At 35.1% G+C, this 14,188-nt stretch overlaps 1 protein-coding gene across 1 annotated transcript; it reads left to right on the top strand.

Moving 5' to 3' along the window:
- The first annotated feature begins 4,059 nt into the window (after positions 1-4,059).
- On the top strand, positions 4,060-5,377 carry LOC132625865 (defensin-like protein). Its single transcript, XM_060340460.1, has 2 exons — positions 4,060-4,219; positions 5,037-5,377. Exons 1-2 carry the CDS (start codon positions 4,153-4,155, stop codon positions 5,198-5,200), a joined length of 231 nt encoding a protein of 76 aa, XP_060196443.1. The 5' UTR covers positions 4,060-4,152; the 3' UTR covers positions 5,201-5,377.
- Positions 5,378-14,188: the final 8,811 nt, after the last annotated feature.

The following is a 14,188-nucleotide window of genomic DNA, read 5'->3' on the forward strand; positions in this document are numbered from 1 at the left end:
TTCTTCATCCAAAACCTCTCAAAATTTCCAGAAACTTCAGCCATCAAAAGGGCTCTTAAATCTGACATAGAATTGAGGATTTTGAGCAAATTTCAAGCTACGGAATACCAATCGAAGTCCGGATCCGGACAACTTGTAGTCGCGATTATCATTCCGTTTTGTGTTGGAGTGAGCTTGGAAACAAGTAAATATTGAAGATCTTGTTACTTTAGTAAATACAAGGTATGAATCATTGAATTTCTTTCTTTGTCAACATTGATTAAGGAATATTTACAAGAATAAAAGTTATAGTTTGTTGTGTTGATGTGTTGGCTTATGGATTGAAGTTTGAAGAGAATTTTGGATGAAAATACATATAATTATCTTGTAGAATGTTGAGGGTATTGTTGTTGTTGATTGTTTGTTGATTTGTTGTTGATATTATGATTTCGGGCTAGGCATATAAACAGGGGAGATGCTGCCCGAATTTCGACAGAATCTAAAAGGATTTTAATTAAGGGCTTAAGACGAGCGTATGATGATGATTCTAATAATAGTATGAATGGTTGTATATGTAGATTACAAGGCTATGAATGATATTAAGTGAATTGCAAGACAGGAAGTAAGTTGGAAGTCGGGAAATTGTTGGTAATCTCACCTTATGACCCTTGTTCCTTCAAGGTGGGATAAACGATGATGATTGATCCATAATATAATCGGAGGTTACCGACCTTACGTCACTCCGATGTATTTATAGCTTTCATTTGGTTCTCATGCATGCTTTATATATATGTATGTATTTTCTCACATCGCGCCGCGCTATAGTCGTCCGGGCATGGCACGTAGATGTGCACACCACTACAGTGGGCATGTTATGATATTCCCCCGGACGCGGGCTAATGATGATAACACCGAGCCTTAATGGCCGGGCATGATACTATATATATGACACCGAGCCTTAATGGCCGGGCATGCTACTATATATATGTATAGAAATGTTGCCGAGTCAGAGTATCTATGTTATGGTATATTGATTTATGTTAGAGACTTTGCAGACAAAGTCATGTATATAACATGTCATTCTTGCAAGCGGCTCTGCAAGCCGATGTATCATTATGCATTATATTACAAATTCCATATGATTACAAATTTTACTTGATCTAAGAAAGACGAAAAGAATGTTTTTTTTGAAAAAATTTCATTATGCATTTCATTTCATGAATTAAGAGTCCAGTGAGATTATGAATATAACGAGAACCAGCGGGTTCGCCGGCTCTAAGTAAAGGGTCGGGTGCCCATCATGCCCTCTCAGGACTGGGGTGTGACAGGTTGATCCTTCAAGGAATGATATAGTGATAATGATAATGCTAATTATGATGTTGATTTCATTTATGTATTTTTTATGTTTATATACGTATGTATGTATGCATTGCACTCCCACTGATTAGTTGGGGATGACACCGAGTCTTGAAAGGGCCGGGTGCGGATAACACCGAGTCCCGAAAGGGCCGGGTACAGATGACACCGAGTCCCGAAAAGGCTGGGTACGGATAACCCCGAGTCTCGACAGGGCCGGGTATGGATGACGCCGAGTCTCGAAAGGGCCGGGTACGGATGACACCGAGTCCCGAAAGGGCCGGGTACGGATAACACCGAGTCCCGATAGGCCGGGTACGGATATGACATATGTATGTATAGTAAATGTATGTGAATGCAAATGTGTGTGTATATTGTGTATGGATGGGTATGAAATGTTTTTTTTTTCCTATAGACAAGTTAATTTACGTGACAGAGGTCTGAGAAAGAGTACGAGGTATAATTACTCACCTTATCTTTTGCTATCATTGTTTTTATATCATGTTACTATCCATGCCTTACATACTCAGTACATTGTTCGTACTGACGTCCCTTCTTGTGGACGCTGCGTTCATGCCCGCAGGTGCAAATAGACGAGACGAGGATCTTCCACTGTAGGCTACCTTCAGGTACCAGTTACATTTGGTGGCTCCACTTCTTCCTGGAGCATTGCCGAGCCTAAGTCTATATATATATATATGAATTGCGTTAAGGGTATGTCGGGGGCCCTTTCCCGACTTGTATATTTCAGTCATGTTCATAGAGGCTTTGCAAACAGTTCCGGTGTATAGCTTAGTTATGTTGTGTCGGTAGTTATGTTGGCATCGTAGCCCATTGCACATATATTTATGCATGATATTATGTTCATATTTAGCCCTTAGTCGTATTTTTTACCATTCGAGACAATAAGGATGCAAGTTATAAGTTGGTTCACTCGGTTCCCGTATGGTGCCGGGTGCCAGTCACGCCTTACCAAGGGGTGTGACAATAGCTCTGAGTTGCTATTACTGTTTACGGTTGGCATGACTCACTCCACTCAACACTCTTTGGCAGAGTCTTCTTATAAGCATCCAAGACCACCTTTTTCTTCAAGTACGGAAAACAAAAAGACATGAGTTATAGAAAACGAAAGGTTTTGAAAATTGATCTTTCATCATTTATTTGTCTGGGTGGTGTAGTAAATTTCGTTACAATAAAAATAGGAATGAGTGGAGTAGTAAATTTTGAGACATTAGGATTGAATGGAGAAGAAGTAATTGCCACATTTATTTATTCTTTTACAATAAGAAAATAGAAAAATAGAAAAAATTATCAAAAGATGAGAAAAAAGATAAATACAATCCTTGGACATAGAGAGGTGCCACGTCACCTTGTCTATGCCTAGCTTTATATTATATATAGATATTGATTAGTTTGGATTTGCTATGTTGTGTAATTACTACACTGTAATTATTATCTGAATAATTACACAGTTGTGTTTACATACAATCTTAGTAAAGATATACATTTGGTGTTCCAAATCAACAATTATGAGTATTATTATAAAGAAATCGCAATTTCAGATTAGGCAAACTCAAGAAAATTTGAATCAAGTGAAGAATTAATACTAACAATTAGCAAAGAAGGGGATTTCTTGTTCTGGGGTGTGCATTTAATTTTTCAGTTTTTTATCTTTTGGTTCGATTTAAGTTTTTGAACACCCTATTTCTTTCTTTCCTTTTCGTTTCTCTACTTCTCACTATGTCATGTCAGCCGTTATAGAATATATCGATTCATTACAGAAAACTCATTTGCACAATCAAGACAAAGGAGCTGTTACGAGCAAAGAGAAGAGAAGAGCTTTTGGGCTATTTGAAAAAGTGGGATCAGACATTTACTCGTTCCAGGCCTAAAAATTTCATCACTTAATCAGCTAAACAAAATTCAGCTCAACCGTTGGCTTCATCACAACCATCCAAAGTTGATAAATTGACTTAGACCACGTGATCAAACATACTTGATAATCAAGCACACCTGGATAGTGATTGAAAGATTCTATTCCAACAAGTACATTGTAAAGGAATAGGTTAGTTATAGTCTAGCCAATATAAATTAGACAAAATTGTATAGGATTATTGATTATTTTTTTTTATTTTAATTCAATAGTGATGTATATATAGGTATGGCCTTTCAATGCAATAAAGAAGCAGAAAATTTCCCAAATCTCAACTAAATCTTTCATGGTATCAGAACAAAAGCATTAACAATCTCCTTCATCAAATTCTTATTCGTTTACAACCATGCCTAATAACACTACTCAGGAAAGGAAACTACTCCTACTGGTTCTCAAAGCTCTGATGCTCCAGGAATCACTTTGGCAAACAATCCATTTGATGGAAAAGGACTGTCCTGATTGCCCTATCTGCTAAGAACAAAATTGGTTTTTATCATAAGTGCATACACTACAAGGAAATACTTGTAAGTTTTATATTTAATGCTTTATGCACAATCTATTTTGTGTAGGTTTACATACCCTTTCAATCACAAAATTTCATTTTTTATATTCTCAAACTTCATGAACAATCAAAATAAGACACATGAAATAAAATGAAAAGGACTTCTTTAGCAATTATTAGTAATAGCAAGACCATGTAAGACCATAGGTACCAAGATATTTCTAGTCTTCCCCCTTTCTTCTCAACCACACATTCATTTCACATTTAAAGTATGTGTGATGAACAAATTCCTATATAAAACCCTATATCTACCATAGGCTCCTAACAATTATTTTCTTATCTACAGCTCTCATACCCACCATTTTCTTTGAGTGAAACAAAAATGATGGGGCGCTCAATGCGTTTGTTTGCAACTGTGTTACTCTTGCTTATGGTTGTCTTTGCCACTGGTAAAGTTCTTCTAGTTTTTTCTTACCATATATATTTATGATAGCTAGGTTTGAACCCTTTATCTTAGACGAGTATACTTAGGGCAATATTACTAACCTGATCACAAGGTTAAGTTATATAGAACGTTAGATCATTTTTATCTATTATAGGAGTTAGTTTTATTTTCAAGATGATAAATTCTATATTTTAAAGGGATTTATTTGTAAATATATCCTTTGAGCGAACAGATAGTGTAATGTTACACGGCGGTCTATATAACCTGAAATAATGCTAGAGCCATCGTCACATACCCAATTTGGCAAGTTTTTCCCTGATTCTTCACCTACGAAGGGTTCTCCATGTGCTTAGATCTATATATGAGCTAATTCTTTTATTATGTCTTGTTGAGAAAAGATGGTCTACACATATATACTCCCTCCCTTATTTACATGATGATGTTTGATCGGATACGAAATTTTGTATAGTTATAAAATTAAATGTCGTTACAGATAAAATATGATTAAATTATTTTAAATAAAAAAGTACCATGCTTTTTTAGACAGACTAAAAAAAAGTCCGTCACAACACATAGAGAATAGTTATTTATGCTAGAAAATATATACTTGTCCTTCATTGATTGTGTAAGGATTTTTTAAAGAGTTTATAATATAAAAATATAATACATGAAGAAGCTAACGAGATTTATATCACAATTTTAATCTTGTATATTACAGTATAAAACGAAGGAAATACGTCCCTCTTGTACCCCCAAACTCTTTCATTAGCTCCGCCAATTACTTTAAGATTTTGGATTGAACGCTCAAATTTTACGTGTAGAGATGGGGCCTGCAGAGGCAAGGACCTGCGAGTCGGCGAGCCAACGGTTCAAAGGATTGTGTACGAGAAACAGCAACTGTGCTTCTATTTGCAACTCTGAAGGCTTCCCTGATGGCAAATGCAAAGGCTTACGTCGCCGTTGCTTTTGTACCAGAAATTGTTAACAATCTACTCTATCTATCTAATAGAGTATAAGTATGTGGATGAGAATAACGTGCGTTCAATGTGTTTAGCACGAAGGCTACTGTATGTCTGTATGAAGTACTATTGTTGTTGAATGTACTTCTTTTGTAGTATTTAATTTGATCATATCAAAATTAAACTACTACTATTTGATGTTATTATGGAGACTTTTGTTAGCTACCTGTGTTAACAGCAGAACAAAAACGCTTAATTTTGTTAAATTAAATGATTTAATAGGCATAAAGGTATGAAAAACCTGAATTTGTCGAGGAAGATCAGTTGTAGAGGAAAACCTACGTATAGTTAAAATGATATTAGGTAAATGCTTATTCAGCTTCAATTCAAAAAGACTTAGAAATAAAATAATTTTCTATTTTATTAAGAATAATTTAATCGTTATCTAAATGAAAATTAATGATGGAGTTACTATGATCTTCTTTACATATGACCAATGATCAATTAAAAAGGTACGCGGGGTTATTCTATTTTAGTTGATAAAACAAGATTAATAAGAAAAAGATTACTTCCCATATTTTTTAATTAAATAAATTTAAAAAAAAAAAGAAACAAGAAAGAGTTCTTTAAAAACGATACTTTTATTAGAAAAAGAATGTGTTTTAAAAGAAAAGAAATAATATGTGTATTAGAAAAAGGACATTTTGAAATCAATTTAAGTAATGATAGAGACATTTTTAGACCAAACTATTAATGGCGAGGGTATTTTCGTGGACCTAACTATTGACGGAGGGCAGTTTTCTTCAATTTCGCATAATTTAAAGACGTTGTTAACCCTTTTCCGTTCAATTTAATCCGAATAATGCACACACCCTATCTTTTTCAACTTCTCACTGTGTCATGTCAGTCGTCGTTCAATATCTTCTTTGTCCTTTTTCATTTCCCCCGTTCCTCAATTCCAACCACAATAAAAACCTTTCATTTATTAGGCTATAGAGTCAATTAATTGTCATTTTCTTTTACTTTTCTCTCTGTTTTGACATTTATTTTGGGGTTTCGACAACTCTAATCGCATAAGATTTTTAAAAATGGTAAATTTAGATTATTTTTTTCATTTTCAGAGCTCAAATTAACTTGAGTCTAGTTAAGAGCAGAGATATTTATCTATCTATCCCACCATAATCTTTGGTGGTAAGTCAATCAATTCATTATGTAAATAGAAATATGAACTTTCTATATCTACTAAGTTCAAAGTTAAAAATTCAATTAAAGGAAGCTGTTGCATAAGTTGGAAATTAAAGTACTAAAATACCTTTTTCGTCTTAATTTATGTGGTACAATCAAAATTTCAAGAGTCCATTAAGTTTTTTTTTGTCTGCAGTTTTTTATCTACCTTTTAAATATTTTAAGTTGTTGATTATTATGATTTATAATATTTTTATGTAGTTTTTAAATATATAAACTTTATCTTAAAAAACTTAAAACATCTATATCTAAATTCGCAATCAAAGTTGAGAAGTTTAAAAAAATTTCAATAAGCACAGTACACTTATATATAAAATAAAAATATTAACATCACTTTATGAAAAGCTTAATAAAATAATTAAGTCCATGTTTTGCAGTGTAAATGGTGGGGCTTTACCATCACGATCATACTCCGTCATGTGGACACGTTTATATTTGTCGGCTTTTCCAGTGTCGGCAATTGAATAATTAACTTTATTCCAGTTTATTTGGCATTACTCTTTTTCTTTCAAAAATAATATACTTAAATGTTCTTCGAATATAAAAACGACATTTTAAAGACAGCTATTAACAAGAAAAACTGGAACTTGTGACTTTCCAATTGGCTTAAATCTTTTGACGTGTAAAACTAACGATAATATCTTTGCACTTTTCTTTGCATTTTACATGAGTAATACGTATATCTGTTGAAGAGTCCCATACACGATGAAAAGAGATGGACGGTCTCCTTATACGAATTTGAACAATTATCAGTTAGCTCTTGGGTTGAATTATCGCAAGATCCATTTTTTTTCACATTATATTCGAGTCATAATTTTTTGTAATTTCATCCTAAAGATTAAAGAAAATCTCTAAAAATATTTCCAAGATGGTATCACATATGGTGACACTTTACATAATACTAACACTTTACAGTTATTTCAATTTAGATCAAGAAAAGAAATAAAGCGAGCTCTATACGCTTTAGAATCATACCAATGTAAGGGATTCCTCATTTTCTTATTCGAACGTAACGAATAGAGAAACTTTTGATAGGGAGTTTCCCCTTTCAGGGGCGGAATTGTAGTTTTGCTTACCCCTTTGACAAAATTTAGTAATTTTAATCCAAACCCCCTGTATTATATTACATATAAATAATTTATTTAGAACCGGTAAGTTATTTTTTCTAGAATTTAGAATTGATAAATTCAAATTTCTAGTTAGCTCCGCTTTGTTTCCTTAAATGGACTATACGTGACAAAAATCTGAATTAATCAGACAAATAAATTCGAACACCGAACGATTAAAGCTAAAAAAAAAAAAAAAAAAAAAAAAAAAGAAAGAAGGAAGAAAAGGACATTCGTCTGAAAAAAAGAGAGCAAAGAGATACTGAGTAGTCATGACTCATATGACATATATATACGATCTTTCCTGTTTCAATTTTCTTACATTATTATTCAAAAGTAAATCAACTTGAAGAATATTATTTTTCGATAACATGCATATCTTCTAGTAGTATATATAGGCTTTCTTATCAAGCCCAATATCACCATTCATTTCTGTCTTTCTCTTCAATTCACAAGAAAAAGAAAAGAAATCACATATCTGAAAATGGGAGGGTTCATTAAATTGTTTGCCACCGTGTTCCTTATGCTTATGCTTCTCTTTGCCACTGGCAAGTCTTTTATTTTTGCTCAATAAATATTGCTAGAAATTAAATGTATCTAGTCTTCTAGTTCTAGTTTAATAAGTACATAATAATGCTCGGTTAGCTAGTAAAGTACTAGTATTATTCCCTCTATTCTAATTTATGTGGTATATTTTTTTTTGATATGTCTAAAAAAGAATGTCATTTTATATATATATATATATATATATAGAAATAATTTAACTTTAAAGTGTTCATTTTACCCTTAATAAGATGATTTATGACCGCATAAAATTTTATGAATTGTTTAGACCATGTTTCAAAAGTCCGGTTACACGATGCCGCTTAGATTGGGAAGGAAAGAGCAAGAATTATAATTAACTATGTTAGACTTACATGATGAGTAGTACTTTCATGTAGTTTTTAGGTATATAAAAATGAGTTTACACTTGTTATTAACTGAGTACATTCGTACACCAGATTCATCGAAGGCGGATGAACAACTTCAGCTACGAATTCATTTGAAACCTGATAAATTTGGCTCAAGCCTTATATATGTATTAAAAAATTCACTAGTAATTAGTATAAATAATAAATTTCACTGGCAGTAAAGCGAATAGATTGGTGTATAATTTTAAACTCGAATCTATAATATTCAAATTCAAATCCGCCTCCGATACTCATTATCATCATATTTATCACTACATTTACGTACTATCCAAGATTTGGGCGTGTCAATCATAATCACACACACAAATCCACTAATATCTAGATTAATATGGTTAATTTTGCAACTTTGCAGAGATGGGACCAAAGATGATGGTAGAGGCAAAAAGGACATGTGAGTCACCAAGCCAACGCTTTAAAGGACTATGCTTTAAAAAGGGAAATTGTGCAACTATTTGCAAGTCTGAGGGTTTTCGTAGCGGCCACTGTCGTGGGTTCCGTCGCCGATGCTTCTGCACCCGACATTGTTAAAACTCTTCTCAGATCTCAATTGTGAAACTACACTAGATATGCCGTTGTTGTTGTTTGATGTTTTTTTCTTCTTCTTGTATTACTGGATGTTACATGTGGGTTTTTTCGTGTTGAAATTTTGAATTTTTCCCTATGTCTATCTCTCTTCTTTCTTCGGAACTTTCTAAGAAAACATAAAGATATGTTCCTACTGATGATTCTCTCTTTCCTAGCCAATTTACATAACCATAATACATTTCTCCACCCGTTCTTTTAAAAACTACTAATTGTAATTATAACTATCAAATATAATTATGTAAACTAAAACGTGTTGTCTCTAATAGATTAAGTTTTCAGATGAAATGATCAGTAGCAACGTACTATATAGACGACTAGCACGGGCTCCATTACATGGAATTAGCACATTGCATGCCGTGTGATGTAGCATGTCTCATATGCATCGATATTACACGCAACAAAACTATGATTATATAGCACGTCATGCTGAGGGTTCCTCTTGTTGTTTCGGCATCATCTCAATGTAGCATTGGGATATATCTCTAATCTTTCACTAATAAAGAATCTCTATTTTTCCACTGATTTACCACTGAAAAATGTTCGGTAGTGGCTATTTTTCACCGACATTAAAAACCTAAAAATTAATGTTTTCACATGAAAAAATTAGAAAATTTCCCAGCGTCTCAATTAGAAGATCAAGAGAGGGAGGCCAGTTAAGAACATTAATAAAAATACTTTTTTCACAAGATAATATGTGTTTATGTCTATTATTCTAATGCTCTCCGTACAGTAACCGTTGGCTAACAAAATTATCCCCCTTCTGCGCGTCTGTAGTCCACGCGCTGCAGCCATGGGCACGCGGCTGGCTCTTCCCCGGCACGTCCTGTGGATAATATCGCTCCTCCGGCAGGGACGACGCCTTCTGAAGAGAAAAAACTTGATTTTGCCTCAGCTGTGGGCAAAACCCCAATTTCAATTCCAAAAATCGACCACTTTGGCTACCCTAGTGTCAAATCCACCATCTCAAAACACAACGGAGAAACAACAGTCATCTTTCAAACATCGAAATACTATGGAGTAATGGCAGATTGGTTTTGCTACACAATCGTCGGAAAGTTTATAAAGACTAGACCCCAAATCGACAAAATAAGGTCTCTATTTGCGGAAAAAATATCAGTCAAAGGTAAGTATTCTATTGTAGTCTTCGACTACCGCACAGTGTTTATTGATTTTGATCTTGAAAAAGATTGTAACAATTTCTGGTATAGAAGATCAATTGAGATAGAAGGGCAACAAATGTGGCTCCAAAAGTGGTCACCCGATTTCAGGCCGGAGGAGGACTCCCCTATTGTTCCAATATGGGTCCTCCTGCCGGAATTGCCTTTTCATCTCCACTCTTGGTACTACCTTCGACAGATTCCAGTTCCGATTGGAACTCCACTTTCCATGGACAGTGCCACGGAGAGTAGAACACGTCCTAGTATGGCCAAGGTAAGGGTTGAGGTTGATCTAACCAAATAGAAACTTCAGTCTATTTGGATTGGATCACAAGATGAGGACCATCCCCTTAGAGGTTTTAAGTAAAGATTGGAGTATGAAAGTGTGCCTAAATATTGTAGACATTGTAAAATTTTTGGACACTTCATACTACAATGCAGAAGAGTTGAGAAAAAAATATTAACGAGGAGAACAAAACCATGGAGAAGGGTTCTACTTCTCAAACAAAGAGCAGGAGGGTACTCACAAAAACAGAGGAAACAAGGAAAACGCTACAGTGCCTAACTAGAAGAATGAATCTTATCAAAACAAAGAAAAATCAAACGCTGCTGACCTAAAAGAATACCCAACCGAGAGCCTGGAAACTAACACAGAAGGCAATAAAGAAGCTGCTGAACCCCTGAACTCTATGATGGACAGAACAAAAGGAATGAGAAAGAAAAAGAAGAAGGGGAAAAAGAAGATGCCTAAGAAGAAGTCCAAAGTGATCTTTAAACCCTCTATGTCGCAAGAAGCTGCCAAGAAATCCAGAAAATACAATCCCAAACCAGTAAACTATGATATCATTGCCCTTATCCTCACTGAATTACAATAACTCCTCCAAAAAATTCCCCAAAAAGAAGAGGAAAATCAGCGAGAAGGGGAAACAAACACCAAACAGTCCATAGGCCACATAGAAAATAGTGACTCAAGCTCTATTATCGAAAAATAGGAGGATCCCATTATGTATGTGGAAACGGCTCAGGAGGAAGAGGAGGAACAAAGAGAGTTAATCAATTCCGTGGACAAGAGGCATATGGTAGAAGCACCTAATGAACCTGTTAGTGCAAATACTGAGGATAGGAACTTGGAACCGGTACATTTGACCGTTGATTTGAACTGGAATGCTACTACTGTTACTGTACTTGCTGATCAAGGTAAAAACACTAAAGATACTTCAGTAGAGGAGAATATGCCCCTAGAATTCGAAGGCTCGGACATCAACCTTGAAGATCAACAAGAAAAGGAGAATCCAAAGAAAAAGATAGCAAGCAGGACTCAAAAAGTTCGAACGACGTATCACAGAAACAGGAGATCAGTGGCACTACCAAAGGCCAACTATCAGCCAGCAAAGGTAAAACCAAGAACAGGAACAAAGGAAGGAAGAGTAAAACCAACAACTCCCCGGATCATTACGGGACGGGGAAAAAAATGTTAACAAAAAATCTAATTCTCCATGATCAATGCTATCATTTGGAATATTAGAGAGGTAAGATCCAAAAAAGCCATTCATAGGATAAAAAGACTTTCTTATATTAACAAAAATGATTTTATGGCAATCTTTGAACCTCTTATAAATAGCAACAAAATTGAATGATATAAAAGGTTCCTAGGTTACCATCATTGTCTTTCTAATAATAATGGTCAAATTTGGTGTTTTTGAAAAATCACGTTCAAGAAATTGTGTTTGATAATGATGATCAACAAATTACCTTTGAGATCACTAACACCTCTAGTAATGAGGTTCTTTATGTTACCATTGTGTATGCCAAATGTACTTCCAATGAAAGAAGAGATTTATGGGACAGTCTCATAAATCTCTCTAGGAGAATAAATAGCCCTTGGTGTGTTGGTGGTGATTTTAATGTCATCATGGACACTGAGGAAAAACTTTGTGGCAGAGCCTATAGAGAAAACAAGAGCTTTGACTTTATCAGCTCTATGGAAGTCTGTGGGTTAACCGACATTGGTTTTGTAGGACCAAAGTTCACTTGGTGCAATAACAGGAGGCCAGGCAAAAGAATATGGAAAAGACTGGATAGAATTTGTGCTAATGATCTGTGGCTGCAATGTTTTCAACACAACTATGTCAGAAACCTATCCAGGACAGGATCTGACCACAGACCAATGCTCTTGAAATGCCATAATGGCCAACAAGAAATCATCAGGTACTTTAAATTCCTTAATCTTTGGACCTTGCAACCTGATTTTCTAACTTTGGTGCAGGAAGTATGGGACAACCAAGTTCAAGGAAATGCTATGTGGAGACTAAAGAGCAAATTGCAAGCAGTAGGAAGGAAACTGAGCCAATGGTCCAAGAATAGCATGGGTGATATTAATGAACAACTTAACTCCTGGGAAACTAAAGTTCAACTATTGGAAGAGTTAGACCTCAAGATAGTAATGAGTATAGCAGAGAGGAGCTTAACAAAGCCAATGCTGAATACATCAGGTGGTTGGGTATCCAGGATAACATGCTTAGACAAAAATCACAAATCAAATGGTTTCAAAAGGGCGAATACAACACTAGATACTTCCATAGTGTGATGAGCGATAAAAGAAGAAAATTACATATTTCCAGAATCAAGAACCACCGAGGTACTTGGATACAGGGAGAGGACAAAATTGGCAAAACTGCGGTTCATCATTTTGAAAAACTGTTCAACTTAAGACTTCCTCCTGCTGACAATACTGTTCTGAGTTACATCCCTCGTATTATCACACAGGAGAATAATGATATGCTTACTAAGATTCCGGAGGAAAAAGAGATCAAGGAGGCCATTTTTAATCTTAGTTCAGAAAGCACTGCAGGCCTGATGGTTTCAATTGCACTTTCTTTCAAGTCTGTTGGGATATTATCAAAAAAGAAGTCACTGACTTTATTCAAGAATTCTTTAATGGCAGAAGACTCACCAAATACTATAACCATACTTGCCTTATCTTGATCCCCAAAGTCACCTCTCCATCCAATTTCTCATAAATGAGACCCATTAGCCTCACTAACTTTTCCACCAAAATCATCTCCAAAATACTTTCCAACAGACTAAACCCCCTTCTCCCCTCACTTATCCCGGAAAACCAAAGTGGTTTTGTTCAAGGCAGATTGATTACTGAAAATGTGATGTTAGCTCAGGAAATCATACGTTTACTGTATATTAGTGTGTAATAAATGAAGTTATTAGTATAAACATAATGTGTAGTGTAGTCAAAAAGTTGTAAATATGCAGAGAATAAGATAAAGAATTGAGGGAATGTGACGTTGATGTAAGTAATAAATATGATGGCCGTGGATTGTGTAAGTGTCAAGAGATGATGATGAACAGGGGTGTTGGTATTATATAAAGAAGATACACATGTGCAATAGCATATGACTAAGAATTACACGTTGTTTAATAATGGCGGAGCTTCTAGTTCTGGCGGTCCTTCGAACCGCATATATGCTTTGGCTACTAGACAGGATCAGGAGGCGTCACCTAATGTGGTTACAGGTATGCTATCGATTTTCTCTCGAGATGTGTATGCATTGATAGACCCAGGCTCTACATTATCGTATATTTCCCCACTCGTTGCTAGTAGAATTGGGATAAAACCTGAATCGATAGAACCATTTGAGGTAGCTACACCAGTAGGAGATTCTGTTATAGCAAGACAAGTATATAGAGATTGTTCGGTGATCATATGTAGTCGTTGCACTAAGGCAGATTTGATAGAGCTAGATATGACTGAGTTTGATGTTATTATGGGTATGGATTGGTTAGCTTCTTGTTATGCTAACGTTGACTGTAGAGGCAAGATAGTCCGATTTCAATTCCCAGGAGAGCCAATCATAGAGTGGATGGGAAATACAACATCGTCGAGGGGTAAGTTTATTTCATACCTCAAGGCAAGGAAGATGGTCAGAAAGGGCTAT

This window comes from Lycium barbarum, chromosome 2, assembly GCF_019175385.1.
Source record: "Lycium barbarum isolate Lr01 chromosome 2, ASM1917538v2, whole genome shotgun sequence".
Lineage (NCBI taxonomy): Eukaryota > Viridiplantae > Streptophyta > Magnoliopsida > Solanales > Solanaceae > Lycium > Lycium barbarum.

What these genes read in the sequence shown, in the direction of transcription:
- LOC132625865 (XM_060340460.1), top strand. Translation starts at nt 4,153, where the DNA reads ATGATGGGGCGCTCAATGCGTTTGTTTGCAACTGTGTTACTCTTGCTT. An exon ending in TATGGTTGTCTTTGCCACTG is followed by an intron (nt 4,220 to 5,036) that starts GTAAAGTTCTTC and finishes TTTTACGTGTAG; the next exon opens with AGATGGGGCCTGCAGAGGCA.